This window comes from Panicum hallii, chromosome 3, assembly GCF_002211085.1.
Source record: "Panicum hallii strain FIL2 chromosome 3, PHallii_v3.1, whole genome shotgun sequence".
Classification (NCBI taxonomy): domain Eukaryota; kingdom Viridiplantae; phylum Streptophyta; class Magnoliopsida; order Poales; family Poaceae; genus Panicum; species Panicum hallii.
This window is the reverse complement of record NC_038044.1, coordinates 63,535,837-63,557,404: the sequence shown is the minus strand read 5'-3', so window position 1 is coordinate 63,557,404 and position 21,568 is coordinate 63,535,837. Positions and strand designations below refer to the sequence as shown.

At 47.4% G+C, this 21,568-nt stretch overlaps 1 protein-coding gene across 2 annotated transcripts; it reads left to right on the top strand.

Annotated features, from left to right (window-relative positions):
• The first annotated feature begins 5,767 nt into the window (after positions 1-5,767).
• LOC112884233 (E3 ubiquitin ligase PARAQUAT TOLERANCE 3-like) lies at positions 5,768-10,402 on the top strand. Of its 2 annotated transcripts, none has more exons than XM_025949604.1 (7): positions 5,768-6,113; positions 6,478-6,568; positions 7,097-7,237; positions 7,351-7,406; positions 8,046-8,426; positions 8,627-9,392; positions 9,648-10,402. In XM_025949604.1, exons 1-7 carry the CDS (start codon positions 5,927-5,929, stop codon positions 10,102-10,104), a joined length of 2,079 nt encoding a protein of 692 aa, XP_025805389.1. In that variant the 5' UTR covers positions 5,768-5,926; the 3' UTR covers positions 10,105-10,402. The 2 variants fall into 2 exon arrangements, with proteins under 2 accessions (XP_025805389.1, XP_025805390.1); XM_025949605.1 differs by having other exon boundaries at positions 5,974-6,375.
• The last annotated feature ends 11,166 nt before the right edge of the window (positions 10,403-21,568 follow it).

Genomic DNA, 21,568 nt, shown 5'->3' with positions numbered 1-21,568 from the left:
GATGTACAATTAAACTGTGCAATTAGTTATTTTTTTACATACATTTACTGCTCCATGCATGTGTCCCAAAATTGATGTGATGGAGAGATATTGTAAAATGTTGGAATTTAGAGGGGATCTAAACAGGCCCCAACATGCAATTTTTTCATATACGGTGGTGTTCTAGTACATATATAGCATGTATAAGTACCATTCCGGCCACCAGTAGCAAAGTGACGTGGACGTGCCATTTTTCAAACGAACTATGTGGCGCCTGATGCGATAATAACTGTATAATTACCCATGTAGTGAGCGGCGGACTTATTTTGATTTCAGAAACAAAATAATTTTACCCTCAGAGTTTACCTAATTCTTTACCCTTCATTTTTCTTTTCCAGAAGAGCAAACACTATAACTAACCTCCTCCGCTCTCCCTTTATTTAGGGTTGCTCGCCTCCACCTACGAAGAAAGTTCTTGGCATGTAGTGTAATCGCTCAACCCAAAACAATTATCTCTTCTTCGATATGATTATTGAAGGCTTTGTTATATTAGGAACCTATAATCCTCCTCCTCCTCCATTATATTGCAAGAGGAGAGGAGTGGCAAATTGGTCATCTTTAATTTGAACCCACGATAGTACCGTATCATAAGGAAAAGTATATGTAAATTAAATGGCCATAACTTAGCTAAACTAAAAGAATAAAAAAATGTGGATAAGCATAAGTATATGTCATAATAATAATATAACAAGATATAGCCAAGTGATAAGGTTAAGTGACTGCTGGAAAGACTGAGTAAATCGACATTATAAATATGCATCATGTTCCGCCTTCGCTAGCTTGAGTTAATCATAATCATCACACGCAAATGCTTTGGTTTGCTCGCTGTTTCGTGTGTCCTGTTCAGCTGCTAGCTAGTGCAACAGATCCCTCTCGCCATTGCTGCCCGTAGCTAGCTGCTTCTCGTCCACAAGGAAGGCGACCACGGGCCGCAGTTCAACCATGCACGTCGCCGGCGACACCGGTACCGTGCGTGCGTGGCATGGCAATGTTGCTGTTGCTAGCTGTTGCTGCTCACCACCTAGCTAGTTCAATTCCCAGCGCCACTTGATGCACAGTGTCGTGGCCGCCGGCGCTTTGGTTCGCCCGGTGGCTGGTGGCTGGCCCGGCCCGGCCTTGCTCTCCTCCTCCGTTGTTTCCGGGCCGTTCGTCCACAAGGACGGCGACGGGCCATGCATGGCTTCCCTTCCTCCACGTCGCCTTTCGACCGATCGATCGAACCAGACATGCATTCCCGGCACATGCTTCAGAGGTACCGGTGGCCACCGTGCATCCGGAGAAAACGCCAAGAAATTGGATGGCTATGTGTGTGGCGCAGCTCATTTAATTTACGTACCCGCGCTCTTTTTTCACCGATCGAGAGGATCCGCAGGAGAGCTACGCGTCGGTGCTTTCCTCGCGGCACTTTTGTCGAGCTAGCTAGGGACAGAGATTTTCTTGATGCATGCGGTACCGGTCCTCGTTTCGTCGACTAATTAACAAGTTTCTTCGAAAATTCAGTGGCCATTTTCATGGACACGGATGTGGTTATATTCTCTTTACCAGCGTCGTTCGCCACACAAGTTCATTTACCAGCAGCCGCCAAGTTAGCTCGTCAGTTTCACGGATGGCTGCGCATTGTAAATGACGATGGTAAGCTTAGCTAGGAGCAATCAGACTTACTATATAACCAGTTCAAAGAAATACAGTATAGTACTACGTACTATACCTTGTATATATAGTGCCGTACCTTGGGGGCGGAGAGATCAACTTGACTTTCAGAAGAAATCTTCGAGAGTAAGATGTGGTGGAGTGGGAAGAATTAACAACACACTGCTGAGTGATGTCCGTATGTTGTCAGAGAAGAACCCGACTCAACACGGTGGGCTCCCAAAAAGATGAAAAATTCTCAACTTCATCGCTCTACAGAGAGCTGACTTTTCGAAAATTCATTGGCCCAAGCAAGCCGATTTGCCGCTCAATTGTGAAGAACGTACAGTTGCGCATCGCAGACGACAATGATTGCAGCCGCACCTGACTGGGGATACTAATTATTCCTCGTGATCTAATAATTTTGTGACACCTATAGCCTAATAGCTACATCGATGCTATATGGATTGACGTTTTCTTCTTTTTTTTTGGAAACGAGGACACAGTGACAACTGACAAGGCAAAATGGCAAAATGTGGAAAGATCTATGCATACATGCTTGGGCCTGCCAGATTTTTGTTGGGGCATTTGGACCCTGCTGTCTCAGTTAGTGGGAGCATTGCTGACGATCACAGAAGTACATCAGTAGAAGATAAATAAACAAAAAGTTGCAATCTGGAAGCAAGTTAGGCAGATGCAGATAGTATATATAAGATGCTACGAGCTCGATCTGAACTCCCAAGCTTGGCGACGCAAGGGACAAACCTAAAGCTAATCAAGGAATCGACGGAGACCCTAAAGAAGTCGTCAACTAGCCAACTGGTGCACTTGCATGGCTTCGTCATCAGTGCTCCTGCTCACTCGACAGCGCTGCTATACACTAGTGACATGACTAGTTCAGCAAGCCACCTTCTAGACCCCTTGCACCTGGCCACTGCTTCCTCCGTTCAAAAAACAAATCATCCTAGAATTCAGATTTGTTCTGTCCCAAAAAACCAAGTTATTATATCCTATTTAAATTTGTTCATCAGCTAGTACAACAAATCCATATATAGATGCTGCATGCTGCGCCGTCGCTAGAGTTCATCATCATCATATGCAAATGCTTTGGCTTGGTCGCTGTTTCGTGTCATGGTCATCAGCTAGCTAGTACAACAGACGACCCCTCTCGCCCTCGCTCACCATTGTTGCCTGTAGCTGATGCTTCTCGATCGTCCACAAGGAAGGCGACGGGCCGCAGGTTCAACCACGTCGCCGGCGACAACACCGTGCGTGGCATGGCAATGCTGCTGCTGCTGTTCACCACCTAGTTCCTAGCGCCACTTGACATACACAGTATTCGTGGCCGCCGGCGCTTTGGTTCGCGCGCTGCCCGTCGTGTCCTCTCCTCCCGGTGGCTGGACCCTCGCTCTCCTCCGTTGTCGATCTCCGTGTCGTCCACAAGGACGGCGACGGGCCATGGCTTCCCTTCCTCCACGTCGCCGTCGTCGTCGGTAGTAATAATGGCCGCGCCTTTCCATCGATCGAACCAGACATGCATTCCCGGCACATGCTGATCAGAGGTAGCAGGCTTCTGGTGGCCACCGTGCATCCGGAGAAAACGCCAAGAATATCTGATGGCTATGCATGTGTGTGGCGCAGCTCATTTACCGAGCTCTTTTTTCACCGATCAAGAGGATCCGCAGGAGAGCTGCGCGTCGATGCTTTCGTCGCCGCACTTTTGTCGAGCCATGAGGGGGACAGAGAGTTTCTTGATGCGGTCCTCGATCGTTTCTTCGAAAATTTTAGTGGCCATTATTCTCATGCATGGACACGAATGTTCTTATCTTTTTTTTTACTGGCGTATATATCCACCCCTTATGCTAGTTTAATTTGTTCGAAAAAAGGTTGCTCGCCACAAGTTAACTTACCAGCAGCAGCGTTTCTTCAAATAAAGTTAACTTACCTGCAGCAGCCGCCAAGTTAGCTCGTCAGTTTCACGGATGCTTGCGCATTGTAAATTAATGGCGATGGTTTGAACTTAGCCAGGGGTAATCAGACAATATAATCAGTTCAAAGAAATACAGTATATATTTAATTTCTTTTGAGTCATACAGTCTTACTTTTTACTCTATCCAGGAGGTGGCAGTAGTAGTAGTAAACAGTAATTCGAGACGCGCGCATAACCTTGAAGGCATCCATGCGGGTCATTTCACCACCACTGCACCAACCTCATTCCCTGGGCTGGGCAGATCTCCAGATACGTTTCTCGTGGCCACCATATGCCGCTCCAGCATGCCGACAAAATGCCGATAGTGTCTCTATTTTCTTTTTCTTTCTCTTTTTTTTTTGCCAAAATTTGTACAAAACTACAAATGTCTTCAGTGGTTCAGCTCCTCGATGCCTTTTTCCCCCCCTAACAACTCGCATGAGAGCTACGTGTCGGTGATGCTTTCATCGCCGCACTTCAACTTGTTGACGGGCGTTGATTTTTTTTAGTCCGATCCGGTACTCGATCTGCAGCTAGCCTAATAAATTTCTTCGAAAATTCTATTTGCCGGTCAATTTCGAAGTACATTAGAAGATAAACGAAAAGCTGTGCAACCTGGGAGCAATTAAGTTAGGCATAGATGCATATAGTATATATAAGATGCTACGAGCTCTGAACTCTCGAGCATGGCGACGCAAGAGACAAACCCAAATAAAGCTAATCAAGGGATCGACGGAGACCCTAAAGAAGTCGTCAACTAGCCAACTGGTGCACTTGCATGGCTTCAATTCGTCATCAGTGCTCCTGCTCACTCGACAGATCGAGCTACCACACTAGTGACATGACTAGTGCTGCAAGCCACCTTCTAGAACCCTTAACAATGTAGATCACTAGCTAGTAGCCACTACACAACTAAACTGAAATTATCAATGTTGATCACTAGCTAGTAGCCACTTAGCGTGCGTCACCTAGCTTGCTTATCCGCTCCGGTCGATCCGTTCATTCGGAGACCTTGTTGATCGATCGATCCTGCCAAAGGGAAAGCGGCGGTGGTCTCGAGGATCTAGTCGCCCTGATCCGCCGCTGATGTTCGCCGGAAACGGCCAAGAGCGAGCGAGCTTTCCAGATGATTGAAGGAACCTATGAGCATGGCTTGCTGATCGACGATCAGCCTGGTGATCGATTCCTAATTGTTATTATATGCCCGCGTCTAATCATCGATCGCCACCACGGCGGCGTCAGACTGATGCCTCCTGTGATTCGGCATGAACTAGGGTCCAAGCACCGCTAGCTTTGTATCGGGGCACATCATCATCTCCTTGTCATGAAAAGCGAGTGCCCGGATCTTTTGGACTTCCTCTTTCTTTTTTTTAATTCTCTCCCCCCTTTTTTTGTTTAGCAAGCATCTTTCATATGATGATGATGACAAGGTACTAGTACCAATTCTGTTCATGTAGACATGATGTGCATTGCACAAGGACAGTATTCCAAGTGAGAAGGTACTAGCGCATTTTTTCACTGAGTCAAAAAAGAAACTTTAAACATCAGTGGTAATTTTGCCGAAAGTTGGCTCTTAGGAATGCTTGAGATACCTACTCACTAAACTGTGACTACCCATGCATGTACTGTAATTGCATTGGTTTTCTTCTCCCTTAAGCAGATAATGACACCGTATGGCGGCAATGAGAGCTCAGACAGCCGGAGGAGGTCGAGGCACCGCGCAATCACAATGATTTTGAGACCTTTGGCACCGTGTTGTAACCAGGAGAGGACGGGGGAGGCGATCTGGTCGGCCTTGGCATGCGAGTTGCCGCCGGCCGTGCCGGTCTGCCGGAGGAAGAGGACGACGCCATTGCCCTCGCTGGGTTTGGTTGGCCACGCGAGATCGAAGAGAGCGCTGGATTTGGTTGGGTCTCAAAGCCCACATAGCACATCCCGTCAGAATCATGGGCCTCAAAGCCCACCTTTTGCCAACATTCTGTCAGGATCATGGGCCTGGAGTCCAGCCAACATTCCGCAGCCCCACGGCCCAACTCCGCCGCTTCACGCGATTCCCCCCGCGGCCGCCTCGGCTTCCGTGCAACGCCTTCCCGGGGAAGCCACCGCCGCCGACTCGCTCGCTCCAAACCCCACCACACCCCTCGCCTGAGCCTCCCCTCTCCTCCGCCGCATTTCGCCCCCTCGACCCCGGCACCCGCGACACCGCACCCGCGCGGGAGCGCTATCCTCTAGGGTTGGGCGCCGCTCCTCCCCGGCCGGCAAGGGGGTTGCGCTCCGGCGCGGCCCAGCATGGGGGTGGTTCACTACCGGTACCGGAGCGGGGTGCAGACCTTCTCCGTGCAGGTCCCCGGCGCCTTCGCCTCCGTCGCCGAGCTGAAGCGGCTGATCGCGGCCACGGGGCGGCACGGGACCGGCCGGACGCGGGGCCGCGGCCCGCGGGACGGCATCGCGCTCTGCGACCCCCGCACCGGGGAAGGTGCGTGCGGTCACACCCCCGCGTCGTGCCGGTTCAGGCGAACACCACCGGGAGTGCAAACGATCGTGCTGTAGATAGAGGACAGGGTTTTTGATCGGGTCGTGTCGCGGTAATTTTGGGGACGGCCGGGCATCCATTTCTGTTCGATGCCGAGATGTTCTCCCCTGTTGCTCTGCGTTCGCAACAGGGGAATGCGCTGCATATGTCCATAGCCGTAATCTTGATCTGTCCTCGTTAGAGCTTCATCGTCTTGGGATGCTAGGTAGTTTTATAATTTCGTTCCCAGAATCAGTTAGTAGTACAGTGATAATCTATTATCATGGTCTTATGCTTTCTTTACATGATTTGTTGTTTGTGGGTGCAGAATACGTTGATGAAAATACAATGATACCTCAGAATTCTACAGTGCTGGTCCACCGGCTTGCCGGACATCCGACGGACGCAATTAACACATCGTACCGTCTCCTCTCCAGACTCCATTACCATCCAAATTTTGTTTGTTACTACTCTGTTTGCGTGGAGGGATCTGCGAGAGGGAATATTTGAGCCAGGCAACTTTGGTTAAGGGGTAATGCAGGGTGGAGATCACTGCAAAGGGTTCACCTTCGAAACTTGGTGTCTCCTGTTCAGTCAAAGAGTTCATGCAAACAAATCCACATTTGAATTCATATGTTTCCAGTTCAGTCAAAGATAATTTTGTAGCTCTGAAGTCTGAAGTGATAAATAAGCATGCATGAATAGGAAATGGCAATGTTTCTTGTTCTTACTAGTATACAATGTCTGATTAAAATAGCTAAGAGTTTTCCAGGCCTTTTGGGAATATTCTTAATCCTGCCCCCAGACAGATGATGTCTTGCCATTATACAATGTCTTTATGATCTTCGTCATTGAATTAAATTTGTATCAAGGGAAACCTTTTATATTCGATAAAATACGGAAAATTATCTATGTTTTTGTGTATCTGAGCTGGTATTTGCATTCAGGCCCATAGTCTTAGAGAATGATGCGATGGCATCCGACAAGACAGTTGCTGAGTCAACTTTGAAATCAAGTGCATTTACAGAAACTGATGATGAAGAGGTAGCAGCAATTAGAAATGTGATTGATGCAGCAGAGATAAAGTGGTAAGATATGTATACCCCTGTACCCTTTTGTGGTAGTAGGCTGGAAAACTTGAATAATGTTCCTTTATGTATACATCTGCTTTAATATTGATTGATTTTGCCTTCTTATGTAGGGGAGATTCTTCATCTGGAGGTGGATATGATGGTGGACAGTTAGGCTGCCATAATGGTAATATACTGATGTGTATGTCTTTTCACTTCTAGTTTGACTTGTGTCGACATTTACTCATGATTAGTCACTGTTGGACCAAGGATAAAGGCCCCCACCCCTCCCACTATAACACCTGGGTTTTATGGTCGGGTTGGCTAGGCGGGGCGTTCTAACTTGGTACCAGAGCCGAGGTCCTGGGTTGGATCCCTCCCGGCCACGCATTTCCGCTGCGCGATTTCCCCTGCGTCTCTCGTGTGCTGAGACCTGCTGCGGGCTACGCCGGGCAACCTGCTGCGGGCTACGCCGGGCTCGCACGCCGTAGGGGGAATGTTGGACCAAGGATAAAGGCCCCCACCCCTCCCACTATAACACCTGGGTTTTATGGTCGGGTTGGCTAGGTGGGGCGTTCTAACTGTCACTTGCAAGCCAATTGCACTAGCCAGATTTAAGCATAGCCCTCCCCTGATGTGCTGTTCAATGTTGATAGGCTGGTATTCTACAGTGTTAGACAATGTTAATGCCAAATGATGATGATTCAACTGAGAGAATTGGAACTAAGTGACTCAAGGGTTTTCCACATTTTCATGCTATGTTTTTATTTTGCATTCTATTTAAGATACTTGCAAGCCTTCTCTGATCCCGAATAGTTATTTGCAGGTCGTCCATTGGAATGGGAGGCACCCCCTCCTGGCTATGTCTGCCGCATTTGTCATATTCCTGGACATTTCATTTGGCATTGCCCATCAGGGAGCAAGCCGCCTCCACCTGGCTATATCTGCCACAAATGTGGAGTCCCAGGGCACTTTATTCATTCTTGCCCAAATTATGGTGACAGGAAATATGATTCCAGAAGAACCAGTTCACTGATACCCATAGTATCTAGCTTTGATGATGGTATCCCAGCGGAACTTGTCCAGGCCATGTTTAGCAGTGTCAGTGATAGCTTGCCAGCAGAACTCCACTGCCCACTATGCAAGAAGGTTATGACAGACGCAATGTTGACAAGCAAGTGCTGTTATGATAGTTTCTGTGATAAATGTAAGTGGTGCAAATTTTGTAAAATGGATTGCATGTGTATCCTTGAAATATTTATTGATAGTTATTGCAATATGTCTGCGTTCAGAATTTTGTAGTGTTAGTAGCTCAAATTTGGTATATCGATGGTACTTTGGTTTCATACTGCATAAAAAATAACCCCAACCAGCCTATTTGTTTTTGTTTTGTTTTTTTGTCGTCAGGCATTCGGGACTACATTTTTGCCCAAGCGAAGTGCATTTGTGGTGTTGAAATACTTGCAGATGACCTAATTCCCAATCAAACTCTTAGAAGTACAATCTCAAGCATGTTGTCATCAAGGGTTGGTGGCCTTTCAAGTGGTACAGGGAATCTTGCAAGCTCCATTAGCAGCGATTTAGATGGCAAATCTATCAGTTTCACTGCACCCGCTGTGTTAAAAGGGGACAATATGCAACATTTGGACAGCACACCATCGGCTGCTACTGGAGGCAGTTTCTTGATAACTGCGTGCAAGAATCCATTAGGTCATCACCAGAAACTGACACGTTCTGATCTCCAGAGTAAAACCGAAGAGACTGAAAAAACGTCAGTAAAGAAGACCATAGTGCTGACAGATGCCATGAAAACTGCTCCAGAGCCAAGATGTCAAAAACAGTCGCCACCGGATGGAGTAGCAATACTTTCTGGGAAGCTTGAGCGAAAAGTGGTTAAGACTAAGTCAGCAAAGAAGAAAAGGAAGTCTGGCACAACTGGAAATGGTGACACCAACTGTGCTGGATATGATTGCAACATTCCATTTGAACCATCATGTTACAACTCTTCATTTGGACTTGGAGGACTGCCTTGGGGAGCTGATCCTTACAGCATGTACTTTATGCCTAACATGCCTTCCAGAGGCTACCCTATGGGCATGTATAATGTCAATGATATCAGCAACTTACCACTGCACACTCCTGGAATGCAAGGCTACCCAGCAATCCATTACAGGTGTGTTGAGTTGCAGGTTTATATTAAGTCAACGTGATAGATTCACACCAAATAGTTAATCAGTACTTCAGTAGATATATTCGTATCGCACTTGCAGTCGCTAGCAAACCAAACTGCGGAAGCACTAGATTATGCTGATTGTATGGATTTTGTTGCACCTGGAGACATATTTCGTAGATTATCATTTCGTCACCTTTCAATCCACTGTCTGCATCTTATCTCACCTCTGAATGGCTACACTGACCATTTCTGCAGCAGTGGATTCCATCCTGGAGTTTTCCAAGATCATGAACCTTCTGCACACGCAAGGCTGTCCGACAGCTACAAAAACATAGGTCCACAATCTCCGAAACCAGAGCTTCATCATTCCCGCGCCTCAGCTCAGAAACGAGGATCCAGGAGCGGTGGCAGATCGGTTCCAGAGATGCGAGACAGCAGCATCGAGTCCCATGACTACTATGCGGAGTACCATAGTCGGAAGAAGGCCGGAACACACCCTGCTAGCAGTCCAAGGGATGGCAGTCAGCATAGACGTGCAGTGGACAGTGGTAGCTTTGAGTTTGATGACTACAATGAGGAGTTCCATGGTAGGAGAAAGGGGCGGGCGCGTTCTAGGAGTCGGAAATCCAGCTCCAAGCACTCGTACAGGAGGCACGCGTATGAGGGCTCAACTTCGAGCGACGAGGAACGCAACTTCAAGCGAAGATGGTAGGGCAGATCACAATGCAAGCAGTTTTGTTTTTTTTCGTAATTCCTGAATCCTGATGCACCGTGATTGAACATAAGGTGCTCGTACATGGGAATATTTGATGTGGTTAGTGTAATGCCTGAGGGAGTGAGGATTTACAGTTAATTTATTTTGCGTGTCGAGCATGAAACAAAGCAGCGGCTTAATGAACTGTAATTGCCACTGGGAATTTGAGATCCTACTGGAGGTCACTGAGCCGAGTGTAGCGGCTTGTGTCAATTTTTAACTAGAGATCAACTAGTGTAACTGGGATTTTTCTCTAGCTTTATTTTGCCGTGTATGTAACGAAGAACTTGCATTGCTTAGCAGTGATCAATGAGCAAGGATGTAACATGTCTATCATGTAGTAATCAACGAGCAGAAATGGGAAAAAAAAATAAAAAAAAGGGCTAGGCGGATGTGTCATGCGCCTGGTTTAAGAGATCGTGGTGGCCGGGGGTGAATTGTTTACTTTTAAATTCAAGATAGCTGCTGCGTGAGTGTGCTGTCATGTTGGGGTCATGCGGCACGCCGTCCCTGCGCTGGGCCACCCTTTTGAGTGCCATCCTGCCTGATTGGATCCCCGGTACGGGACTAAAAGCATTGTTTATTCCTTCGGCGGCCTCTTCTTCATTCCAGTGCACACGACATTGGCGCCATGGAATCAACCACAATCATGCATGCGCCATGAAAACGAACTCATGGTAGATGAATGATGCAACGAACGATTACTTGATGACTTGTAGCAACGGATAGATGCTAGGCCAATACCAAAGACAACTAGACTATCACATCATATATGTATAATCCCATTCCTTGGGATGCCCATTCAAAGTGTTGCAACAAGTAGAACAACCGGAATTTCACTGTCAAGGTCTCAAGGAGAGTTGTATACGGGCCATGGAACTCTCAAGCATTGAAGGGAACCAAAACATTACTTGTGTAGCTGAGTTCACTCCCGGTAACTCGGTGAGGCCTAAGGCTCCGATTTCTTATGCTTCGTTGTCGTCCAACTTGATGTGCGCAGCGATTGCCGTGGCGGCCCAAGCTGGGATGCTCTGTGATCGACGGCTCAACGGATAGTAACAGCACGGTTCCATCATCGGTCGGCGAGGTGGCGGGTGATCTGGTGGCCACGCGTGGTTGTCACGTTTGAGACAAAGGCGCGCGGCGGAACTCCATTGTTCCACATGCGTGCTGCGGTGGTGGTTCGAGAGCATGCTTATCATGTGGTATAGTGCCGCATCAGCAACTAAAAAAAAGAAACAAGAAGAAACAGAAGGACCTTATATGAAGACCAATTCCTCAAGAACAAATGATCCTCACCAAATTAATGTCTAGAGACTCAGTTCAGTTCGAACTTGGTAACCACCAATCCTCGGCAATCTCATTATGTCTTGCATGCCATTTAAAATAGTGCAAGGGAGATAGCCACTTGTATTTTTCTATCAAGACCGGTTAAAATGAGCGCTGTATTTATAAGGAAAAATAAAGACGTGTGCTTCGACTTGTTTAGCGCTTACGCTGGTCAAATTCCCGCACATTCTGGAACTTAAATTAATGCTAGCAGAGCAAATGATGCGAACAAACACCTTTTTCTTCAAACAATGCCAACAAACAGTCAAACACCGTACCCTCGTATACAAATATGACATTGGAGCTTTTGTAGTACTTACAGGCAGTGACCGATCAAGAACCAACATGAAGAATCAAGATCCTCTGCCCTGCCAGACTGATCATGTGATCCAGCCACCCTGCTATCTCGCTGCAGGAGATTTTCTTCTCTGGGAACGTCAGTATTCGTTCACCTCCTTCATCACGACACTGGCACACCAGCCTCCAGCCACAGCAGACAACAGAATGCACTACTGATGGTCTACGAATGGTGCATGACTTGCGTGAATGGACGAATGCTTACAAGGCGGTCAGAATAGCACCGAAGACGTACTGTCATACTTATCGCATATATTGATTTATATATATACTCCCATAACATGCCTTGGATGCCACTCTAAATGTTGCAAGAGGCAGAGCAACTTGTACTTGTCAAGGAGCTGTTCATATAGGCCATAGACTCTGAAGTATTGGAGGGAATCAAAATACCATATGGTTGCTCTCTCCAGCAACAAGCTCCTAGCAATGGTGCTCGACTCCTTGGGCATGATTTGAGCTCTATATGCTAGACTGACGGGTCCCCCTCCTCAACTGCATGCGGACAGTTCACCCTCGCCAGTGCTGTCCGCTTGTTGCTCCTCGTCTATGTCATTGCAGAATTGCAATTCTCCAAATTCATGATTGAGCGAACGGATAAGGCTCGCCGTGGGATGATATGGAAGGGCGCCCGGCGCTGACGTCTTATCCAGCGAGGGACTGCCATGCGCCCTGGGCAACTATCTGTGGGCTAGAAGAGGAGGGCGGCCTCGGCATCATCGAGACTCTTTGAGGTGGTGGACAAGCTCCGGTAAGGGCATGGCAGCCCCCGCACCAGCGGGTTCCGGTTCTAGTACGTGGTGCACCACTCGTACCGTACCGCCTATCATTTTCTCCTTTTAGGGCCTCCTTAACATATACCACTCCATAACCAACAACATACATCCTCAGCAGCGGCGCAACGGCCTCCTTCTATCATGACAATTGGACACCACTGAAATTGAGAATTTCGCAGGTCGGGCCAAGCTCGGGTCGAGAACCAAAAATAACCCGATGTTTCTAGGGCCCAAAATAAGTACCCAAGCTCGCCCCATAATTCAATACGACATTTGATTCGGGTCTAAGTCAGTCTGGCCTCAGCCTTGAACTGAAAAACCCACTACTTTTCATTGCAAAAATAATTTAATTTTAATGTTTAGGTCAGACTTTGTATCCGTTCGATTTTTTTATGCTTATAAAATTACTGCCATGCTTGATCCTAAATGAGCGGACACCGAGCCGAGCTTATTTGCTCGGGCCTAGACAAAACTGGACCCCCTAGCTCCAACATTCCCATCTCTGTACTCCCACTCTCCCAGTGTCTGGCCTCGACATCCTACGGCTTGGCAGTGGTCATATAAACTATACTCTTTATTTTTAGTTTGCTCTAAAAAATACTTCGTGTATTTATTAATATTAAGTCACCAAAAATGTTGACTCAAAATCTGAAAAAAATCAAAAATTGATTGAACATTCCTCATACATAAAATAATTGAATCACAAAAATGATGAGTCAACAAATTTGTAGAAAAAAAATGATGGGTCAACATTTTTGATATCGCCAAACCCCTGGCCAAATGCCTAGTGCTGTATGTAGTGTCATCGTTCCTCCCCTTCATTTCCTTTGGCTTGGCATTAGGCAAATTAAACACACACTGTTGCGTCGTGAAATGGACTCATGGTTCTAGCGTGCAACTCATGGAAGATGAATGATTGCATATTTGCATTTGCATGAACAACTGTTAGATGACTTTTTTTATAAACAGTTGCATGATTCTTAATTAGTGAGTTTTTTTTCCAATTGGGGTTTTAGTCTCATCTGATAGGGACACAGGCCAGATATAAGATACGAATAAACTCTGAAACAAATCAGTAAAAAAAATCCTTTATTTTAACAGAAGTTAATAACAGTAAAAAGATCACATCAAGAACCTCCATTAACCTGCCGCGCGGCAGGCCCGAGCAAGCGGTCAAATGTCAAATCTTGGCCTCCTTTGCAGCCGGCGCGGCAGTTCGTGCTGACCGTCAGTACCGTGCGACCGGCGGGTGGGGATTGGAGGCAGACGAGCATAGGCGGCGTGTCACGACCCAAAACTTAATAACATGATTAAAATTATTAAGCAACATCATCTTGAGCATAACCCAAGCATCATCAAGCATCATGTGCATATTTTCGAATTGAGCTATTTAATTTTTCTTGCATTGTTCGAGTGTATGTTGGGAAGAAAGTTTAAATTTTGTTATGTGAATGTGCCTCCAAATAATTTATTAAAATACTAGATTTCAAATTGTGAATTATAAATATTTTTGTGCAATTTTTGGATGCCTAACCCGAGCCATAAAATTCTTGGAAAATCTGAAAACTGCAATGTTGTTTGATTTTTTGTGAGCAATACATATTAGATTTTTATGATCTTGTTGTTGCATTGTGTTCTTGATGATTTAATCTAGCTTCAGTAAAAATTTGGTGAATTTTGGAGCCTAGGAAATGCATGTTTTAGATTTTGTAAGTTGAACCGTTGCTTTATTCTTTTTCCCTTCTCCCGGCCCCACCTGTCAGCCTCCTCCCCCTCTCCTCCGCGCGCCTGGGCCCGCGCGTCAGCCTCCCCCTCCGCGCCTCCCGCGCCTCTGCGCCCGCCCGTTGGGCGTCCGCGCGGTGGCGCACGCCGGCGGCCGTTGGCCCGTCCAGCGTGGCCGCCGCCTCCTCGTCTCCCGCGCTCGCCGCTTCCTCTTCCCCTCCCCACTTCAAATCCCGTCGCCTCTTCTTCTCCCCTCCAACCCTAGCCCTGCGCGCCTCCGCCTCTTCCTCTCCCGGTCCGAGCCGCCGCCGCCGCCGCAATCCGCCGCCGCCGCCTCACCTCCGCTCGATTGGCCGCGCCCGCACCACCCCTCACCCTCCTCGCTCCGTTCCGCCCGCCCGCCGCCCTTTCCTTCGCCCGCAGCACCCTTCCCCGCGACCGCCTCCTCCCGCCGCCGCCGTACTCCGTCGCACCGCCGCCCGCCGCTCCGCTCCGCCCACCCGTGCCTCGGGTGAGCCTCGCCGCCTTGCCGCGCGGCTGGCGCGCGCGTCGCCCCGCCCCCGTTCGCCCCCTGCCGCTCCTCCGCTTGCCGGCCGCCGCCGCGTCGCGCCGCGCGCGCGCGCGTTCGCGCGCGGGCCGCGCCGTGGGCGCGCCCCGGCCGCGCCGTGGCGAGTCAAGGCCGCCCCCCTGGCCTTGACTTCGCCTGGGCCGCGCGCTAGCCGCCTGGGCCCGCCTGTCGGCGCCCAGGGGCGCTAGATCCGGGTGGATCTAGCGCTGGCCACCCCGTTTCGTTTATCATTTCATGCTGATTCTTGTAAAATGCGTAGAAAATGTTGTAGGTCTCCAAAAATTGTGAAATTTGTTTTGTTTGAATCCTCTGTAGTAGATCTGCTTGGATATATTAATTTTATGCATGTTAGAGTCCTGTATTTTAAGTTGTAATTTATTCTTGCTAAACCAAGTTAATGGCTAATCTTATTTTGTGGTGCTCTAAAAATGTCAAACTAAATATTGTTGTGTTCCTTGTGAAATGCTATATCTCATGGTCCAGCTCATATATTTGTTCCTGTACTGTTTGATAGGTTTTTAATGTGTTTTTAGTTTTGCTGCCTGCAATCTTATAAAATGAATAACTTTTGTTAGAAAATTGATAAATTGATAAAACCACTTCTGTTACTTTTTTTATCATGTTATCTGTCTCCAGTAATTGTTTGAGAATTTATAGAGATGATTTGAGCATCCTTTAAGATTTAACTTGAGTTTAGCGGCTGAAATGTATAAATATCATAAGTAATTCCACAAATATGTTTTTGATGCAAACTCAACTCTCATGAGTTTATCTCGAGATCCTCTGGGTACAGAAATTAAATCATGATTTATTCTTGCTATTTGTTGCATGAGCAAGTTTGCCTTCGGGCTTAGAATTTAATTTAGTAATCGATCTTGTAGTGCTATGATGGTATTGTTTTCGCGTTGATGTGACATTTCTCTTCTATTATCATATCATTGCATATCATCTCATTTTCACATCATTGGCATCATCCTAATGCATACATCTCATTCATGCATTTTAGTGACCGAGACGCCGGAGGACGCACCCGTTGAGCCCACCAAGTTCGTTGAGACCGAGCCGGGAGCCGAGTGTGTGGTTGAGCAAGAAGAGAACCAAGGCAAGCAGCTAAGCATGATTCCTTGACCTATTTAACTTGCTTAAATTTAGTTACTTCACTTGGGTATCTATGCTTATGTTAAATATTTATCTATTGCATCGTTATTCCTATTTCCATGCAATGTCCTTCCTTGATTTTGTTATCCATGTCCTTGACACACGTAGCTAGTTGCAACTCAATCAACTAGATGCTTAGTCGTGCCTAGAGTTGGTAAATATCTTGTAAGGAAAGTTGGAATAGGATCACTTGTTTCACCCACATTTGATTATCTTAAACATGTTGTCCGGTGTCGGGTTGTTGGTTTGGATCGGTCTAGTTGGAAGTGTGGTTTTAAGGTTTGAGCGGAAGGTAGGGCCTAGAGAAAGGAGTCTCGAAGGCTTAGTCCGCTTAAACCGATTAAGGACCGTCCGTGGATGACCTTGGAAATTGAGCACTTATCGTACTACCACATATCCATTCATGGGGTGGATAAACCAAATACCCTCTAGTTTTAATCGTTGATGCACGGTCCTAGATGCGTGGCCGTAGGGCTTTGTAGAGAGGCTTAGGGGTGTCCCCGGTGGACCTATGTAACTCTCCGCGCAAGTTAGGCGTGATGTTCAACGGTTAGAACTCGTCGGGAAAGGTTGACGCGAGTACCCCCTCACCCCACGTGATCGGTTGGGTGAGTCGCATGGTCCTTGTGTCGTGTGGGTAAAGTTGTACACCCTTGCAAGGTTAATGAATCAATTCGAATTGCCGCGCTCTCGGTTATGAGCAAGCTCTTTATCCTACGAAATCTTCGTAGAAGTTGTGGTCAAGTGGTTGGATGCACGTTCCCTCTTGTTGATACTTAGGATGTGAGTTATCTAATTAACTAAAATTTGAGGTGGGTTGGGCAAGATAATTAAAATACTAGGAGGCTAGATGGTGGAATTAGGGAGCTCATGCTTATTTAATTTACTTAACCCTAAAGCCTTTTTGTGAGCCTTCATATGCATTTTCCTTGACCTATTTATTCGCGTAAGTCTTGCGAGTACCTTTTGTACTCATGTTGCTTTCTCATACTAAGTTGCAGGTGAGCCGGAAGTGGTGTTTGGCCATTTCTACCCCGCCGAACCCGGCGCGGGCGAGGAATAGGCCAATATGGTCAATGGTGTCCTTGAGCAAGACGCCATTAATATTATTACTTATCGTTATCTTTTCCGCTGCGTATCGTATTTGGGATATCATGTTAAACATCAAACTTTATGGTTTTTATATCTTCTATGTTATTTGTGAGCCCGAGGCTTGTATCCCTCTTTTGCACCTTAATAGATTTGGAACCCTTCTTTATGTCAATGTTGTAATGATTAATGGCTTAACTTTGTGTTAAAATTTGCTCTTTGTGGATCAATGGTGATGTATGAGCTTGTGACGGTATGTGCATATGCGTGATCCTGGGCATATGTTGGAGCACATACCGGGACTACCGGGTTTAATGTTATTTTCGGCGAAAAGCTAAGTTGGTCATTGGTAGTTTAGATGTGGGTTAACCCGTAGCGCGCCATTGGTGCGAGTGCGTGTTAGCTCTCATCTTTACGATAAAGACCGACGGTTTCGCTTAAAATGATATTAAATTGGGCGGTTCTCACAGCGGGTATCAGAGCCAAGGTTCCATGAAGTGAACTTAAAATTTTGCTTAAAGGGGTCGAGAGCGAAATAAAATCGAGTACTTGCATTAATATTTATTTCTTGTAAAATTTGAACTTAAGGATTGATTGCTAACTTCCTCCCCTTGTCTTAGAGCTATTATCCTCTCTAATGCTTCACTGTTAATTAAATATGCTTAATCTCTTATGTTTTGTTGGATAGATGGCCACGATGATCATGGCGACTCGCGCTCAGGAGACGATTGGGTTCCCGGCGATCCTCAATGAGATGTTGAGGAAGTCGCAGTACTTTTATCAGCCCGAGTACGAGGTCTATGCTCGCGGCTGTGGTGTTGGTTTGGTGGACTAAATGGCGAGCCTCCACCTTGAGCCAAGGTTGGTGGTGGGAGCCGTGAAGTACGACTTCCGCGCCTACGGTACCTCCGTGCAGATGGTCATTCAAGAGGTGGCACGTGAAGCCATCGCCCGTCTTCGCTTCGAGCACCGTGAGCTTTGGGAGGCTCCGTTCACCTACCTTTCGGTGCGGGGACCGGAGGATCCCATTGCTCATGTTGTCTCGCCTCCGATGGGGCCGTACACCTTGGAGACGTGCATGGCGGACACCATTTCCGCCTACGAGATGGCGCACCGGAGCTTGGTATGGGAGTTGGAGGAGACAAGGAGTCGTCTCGTCCGCCTCCAATACCAAGTGGAGCCTTACCTTCGGTCCATGAAGTTGCCTAAGAAGATCATGAGTGATTGGGCGCGGAACACACCGCATGAGGAGGCGCCTCCGTCGCACCGCTTTCCGCATGTGGTGGGTACTTGGGCCGAGGCGCGGGGACCGTACAATCCCATCTCGATGGGGCTACCCGTGCGTCGGTTCCGTATGGTGCCCGCCACCCGCGCGGATCTTTTGGGGTCCCCGGAGCCCTTTTGATCCATGATTTGCTTATCGTCTAGTGAGAGGGAAAGTCACACATTAGCCCAAGTGCTAGTAGGAGGGTCGTGGCACTTGGGGTAATGTGGATGTAAGGTGGAATTAAGCGCTAAGGACGTTAAAACGCGCTCATTTTGTGATGGTTGAACTTTATTTAATGCTTGTGAACTAAAGACAAGTTGGTCTCATGGTTATGGTTATGACTCGATGCATTATTAATAGTTTGTTTATGCAAGTTAATTGTGTACTTTTCATGTGTGCTTCCTTAGGAGTTAATTATGAGCCCTATATTATTATGTGGGAACGATGTGAGGCAACGACATATTGCACTCATATGTTGCATGCATGCATGCATACGCATATAACGATTATAAAGCATGTGGGTGACCGTTTTCCGTCCATCTTGCTCTCTAAATCTGCCTTAGTATTTTCGAATGGGGATGATCAAATCTTTGGCACTCGTCACATTTTATACATCTTCTTTGATAAGTTATCGTTGAGTTCCGATCTTGAGTCAAGTCATTATCTACGCTTTATCATTCCATCCTTTCTCCTTAAGATCTTTTTATTTCTTCCTCGGTCGCTAACTTATCTTAAATTCTTGCTAGGATGAATTTGCGTTCGGGAACCGGCACGAACCGTGGGAACGGTTCGGGTGGGAATAACAATAACAACAACACCACCACCACCACCACCAACAACAACAACAACAACGATCTTCCCGGACCTCCCGTCCACCCCACGTTCGCGGATGTTCTTGCCCAACAAACTCAACTACTTGGGCAATTGGTTAATCATATTGGCAATTTGGGCAACATTGGAATTCAAGCTCCTAGGGAGGAGCCACAAGTGAACAAATTTGGGGATTTCTTCCGCACCAACCCACCTATCTTCCGTGGCTCCAAGGATCCTCTTGATGCGGATTTTTGGCTTCATGTCATTGAAGAGAAGCTCAATCTCATCCAATGTGATGAGCATGATAAGGTCTTATTCGCCGCCCACCAACTCCATGATGCCCCGGGGGCTTGGTGGCGGAATTGGAAGGCTTCTCAACCCGCCACTCACCGTTTCACATGGGAAGAATTCCGGACGGCTTTCCGCTCTTTCCATATTCCCAAGGGTATCATCGACATCAAGAAGAAGGAATTCCTCAATCTCACCCAAGGCCATCGGGATGTCATGGCTTATGTCAATGCTTTCAATACTCTATCTCAATATGCACCCGATGAAGTGTCCTCCGATGCCAAGAAGCGGGAGAGGTTCTATGACGGCCTCTCGGAAGAGCTACAAGACAAGCTATCCACCACCAAGTTTGATGACTTCAATGACTTGGTGAACATTGCTGTCCGCGCCGAGCACAAGATGAAGAGACTTGAGGCCAAGCACAAGCGTCCCGCTCCTACCTCGGCGGGTGGTAGCTCATCTCGCCCACGTGTGGGACCTCCACCACCCCCACCTCGTGTGCCGAGTGCGCAACCACCGCGCCCTATGTGGGTTGTACGTCATCCTCAACCACCGCAAGGACAACCCCCAAGGCCGGCCAATGCCTTTTGGAACAACCCAAGCGGCGTTCCAAGGGGTCCGTGCTACAATTGTGGTGGCACGGGCCACATCTCCAAGTATTGTCCTTCACCAAGGCAAGGCGGCACCTCCAATGCACCAAGACCTAGCAATCCTCCACCGCAAGCCCCACGCCAAGGAGCCAAGCCATCGCAAGCTCCTAAGCGTGGCCGTCTCAACTACACCACCGCGGAAGAGGTTCCGGATGATGCCGAAGTGCTCATGGGTATGCTTCTCATAAACTCCCATTCCGCCCTTGTTCTTTTCGATTCCGGAGCAACCCTTTCTTTCATTAACAAGAAGTTCATGATGCATAGCAAACTCCAAATGCAAACCTTACCACAACCATATCACATAGAATCACCGGGTGGGGAAATCATCTCTAAACACTTTGTAGATAAAGTCCCAATTCTTATTGAGGGAGCCACCTTTCGAGCAAATCTCCTCATCCTAGATAAGCTAGGCTTAGATGTAATTCTTGGGATGAATTGGTTGGGAAAGCATGATGGGGTTATCAAATGTGGGCCACGCACCATCGATCTCTTGCACCCCTCCGGGGATAGGGTTCTTCTCTCTCTTGCCACAAAGAAAGCTTGTCTCTATGCCTTGACGGGTACCGAAACCACAGCGTTGGAAGATATTCCCGTGGTTTGCGAGTATCCGGATGTATTTCCGGAAGAATTACCGGGCATGCCTCCCGATCGTGAGGTGGAATTCGTTATTGAATTAATGCCCGGGACGGCTCCCATTTCCAAGCGTCCCTACCGTATGCCTCCTAATGAGTTAAAAGAATTGAAAGAGCAACTCAAGGTCCTTTTGGATAAGGGTTTTATTCGTCCGAGCTCCTCTCCTTGGGGATGCCCGGCTCTCTTTGTGAAGAAGAAGGATGATAGTCTACGGATGTGCGTTGACTACCGTCCGTTGAATGAGGTCACCGTCAAAAATAAGTATCCCCTTCCTCGAATCGATATCTTGTTTGACCAATTATCGGGAGCTTGTTATTTCTCCAAGATTGATCTAAGGTTGGGTTATCATCAAATTAAAATTCGTCAAGAAGATATTCCAAAAACGGCTTTCTCTACTAGATATGGTCTCTATGAGTACACCGTCATGTCCTTTGGCCTCACTAACGCCCCCGGCGTATTTCATGTACTTGATGAATAGTATCTTCATGGAGGAACTCGATATCTTTGTGGTTATCTTTATTGATGACATTCTTATCTACTCGAAGACTCGGGATGATCATGCTCACCATATCCATATTGTGTTACAAAAACTTCGAAAGCATCGTCTCTATGCCAAGTTTAGCAAGTGCGAGTTTTGGCTCGAGAAAGTATCCTTTCTTGGTCACATTCTCTCCAAGGATGGCGTTGCCGTCGATCCTAGCAAGGTGCAAGATGTTCTTGATTGGAAGCAACCCCGAAACATCACCGATATCCGGAGTTTTCTTGGGCTTGCGGG

Excerpts from the sequence above, each read along its gene's own strand:
- LOC112884233 (XM_025949604.1), top strand. The coding sequence starts at position 5,927 with ATGGGGGTGGTTCACTACCGGTACCGGAGCGGGGTGCAGACCTTCTCC. Across the intron at positions 6,114-6,477 it reads CGACCCCCGCACCGGGGAAG|AATACGTTGATGAAAATACA; the intron begins GTGCGTGCGGTC and ends TTGTGGGTGCAG. Across the intron at positions 6,569-7,096 it reads ACGGACGCAATTAACACATC|GCCCATAGTCTTAGAGAATG; the intron begins GTACCGTCTCCT and ends ATTTGCATTCAG.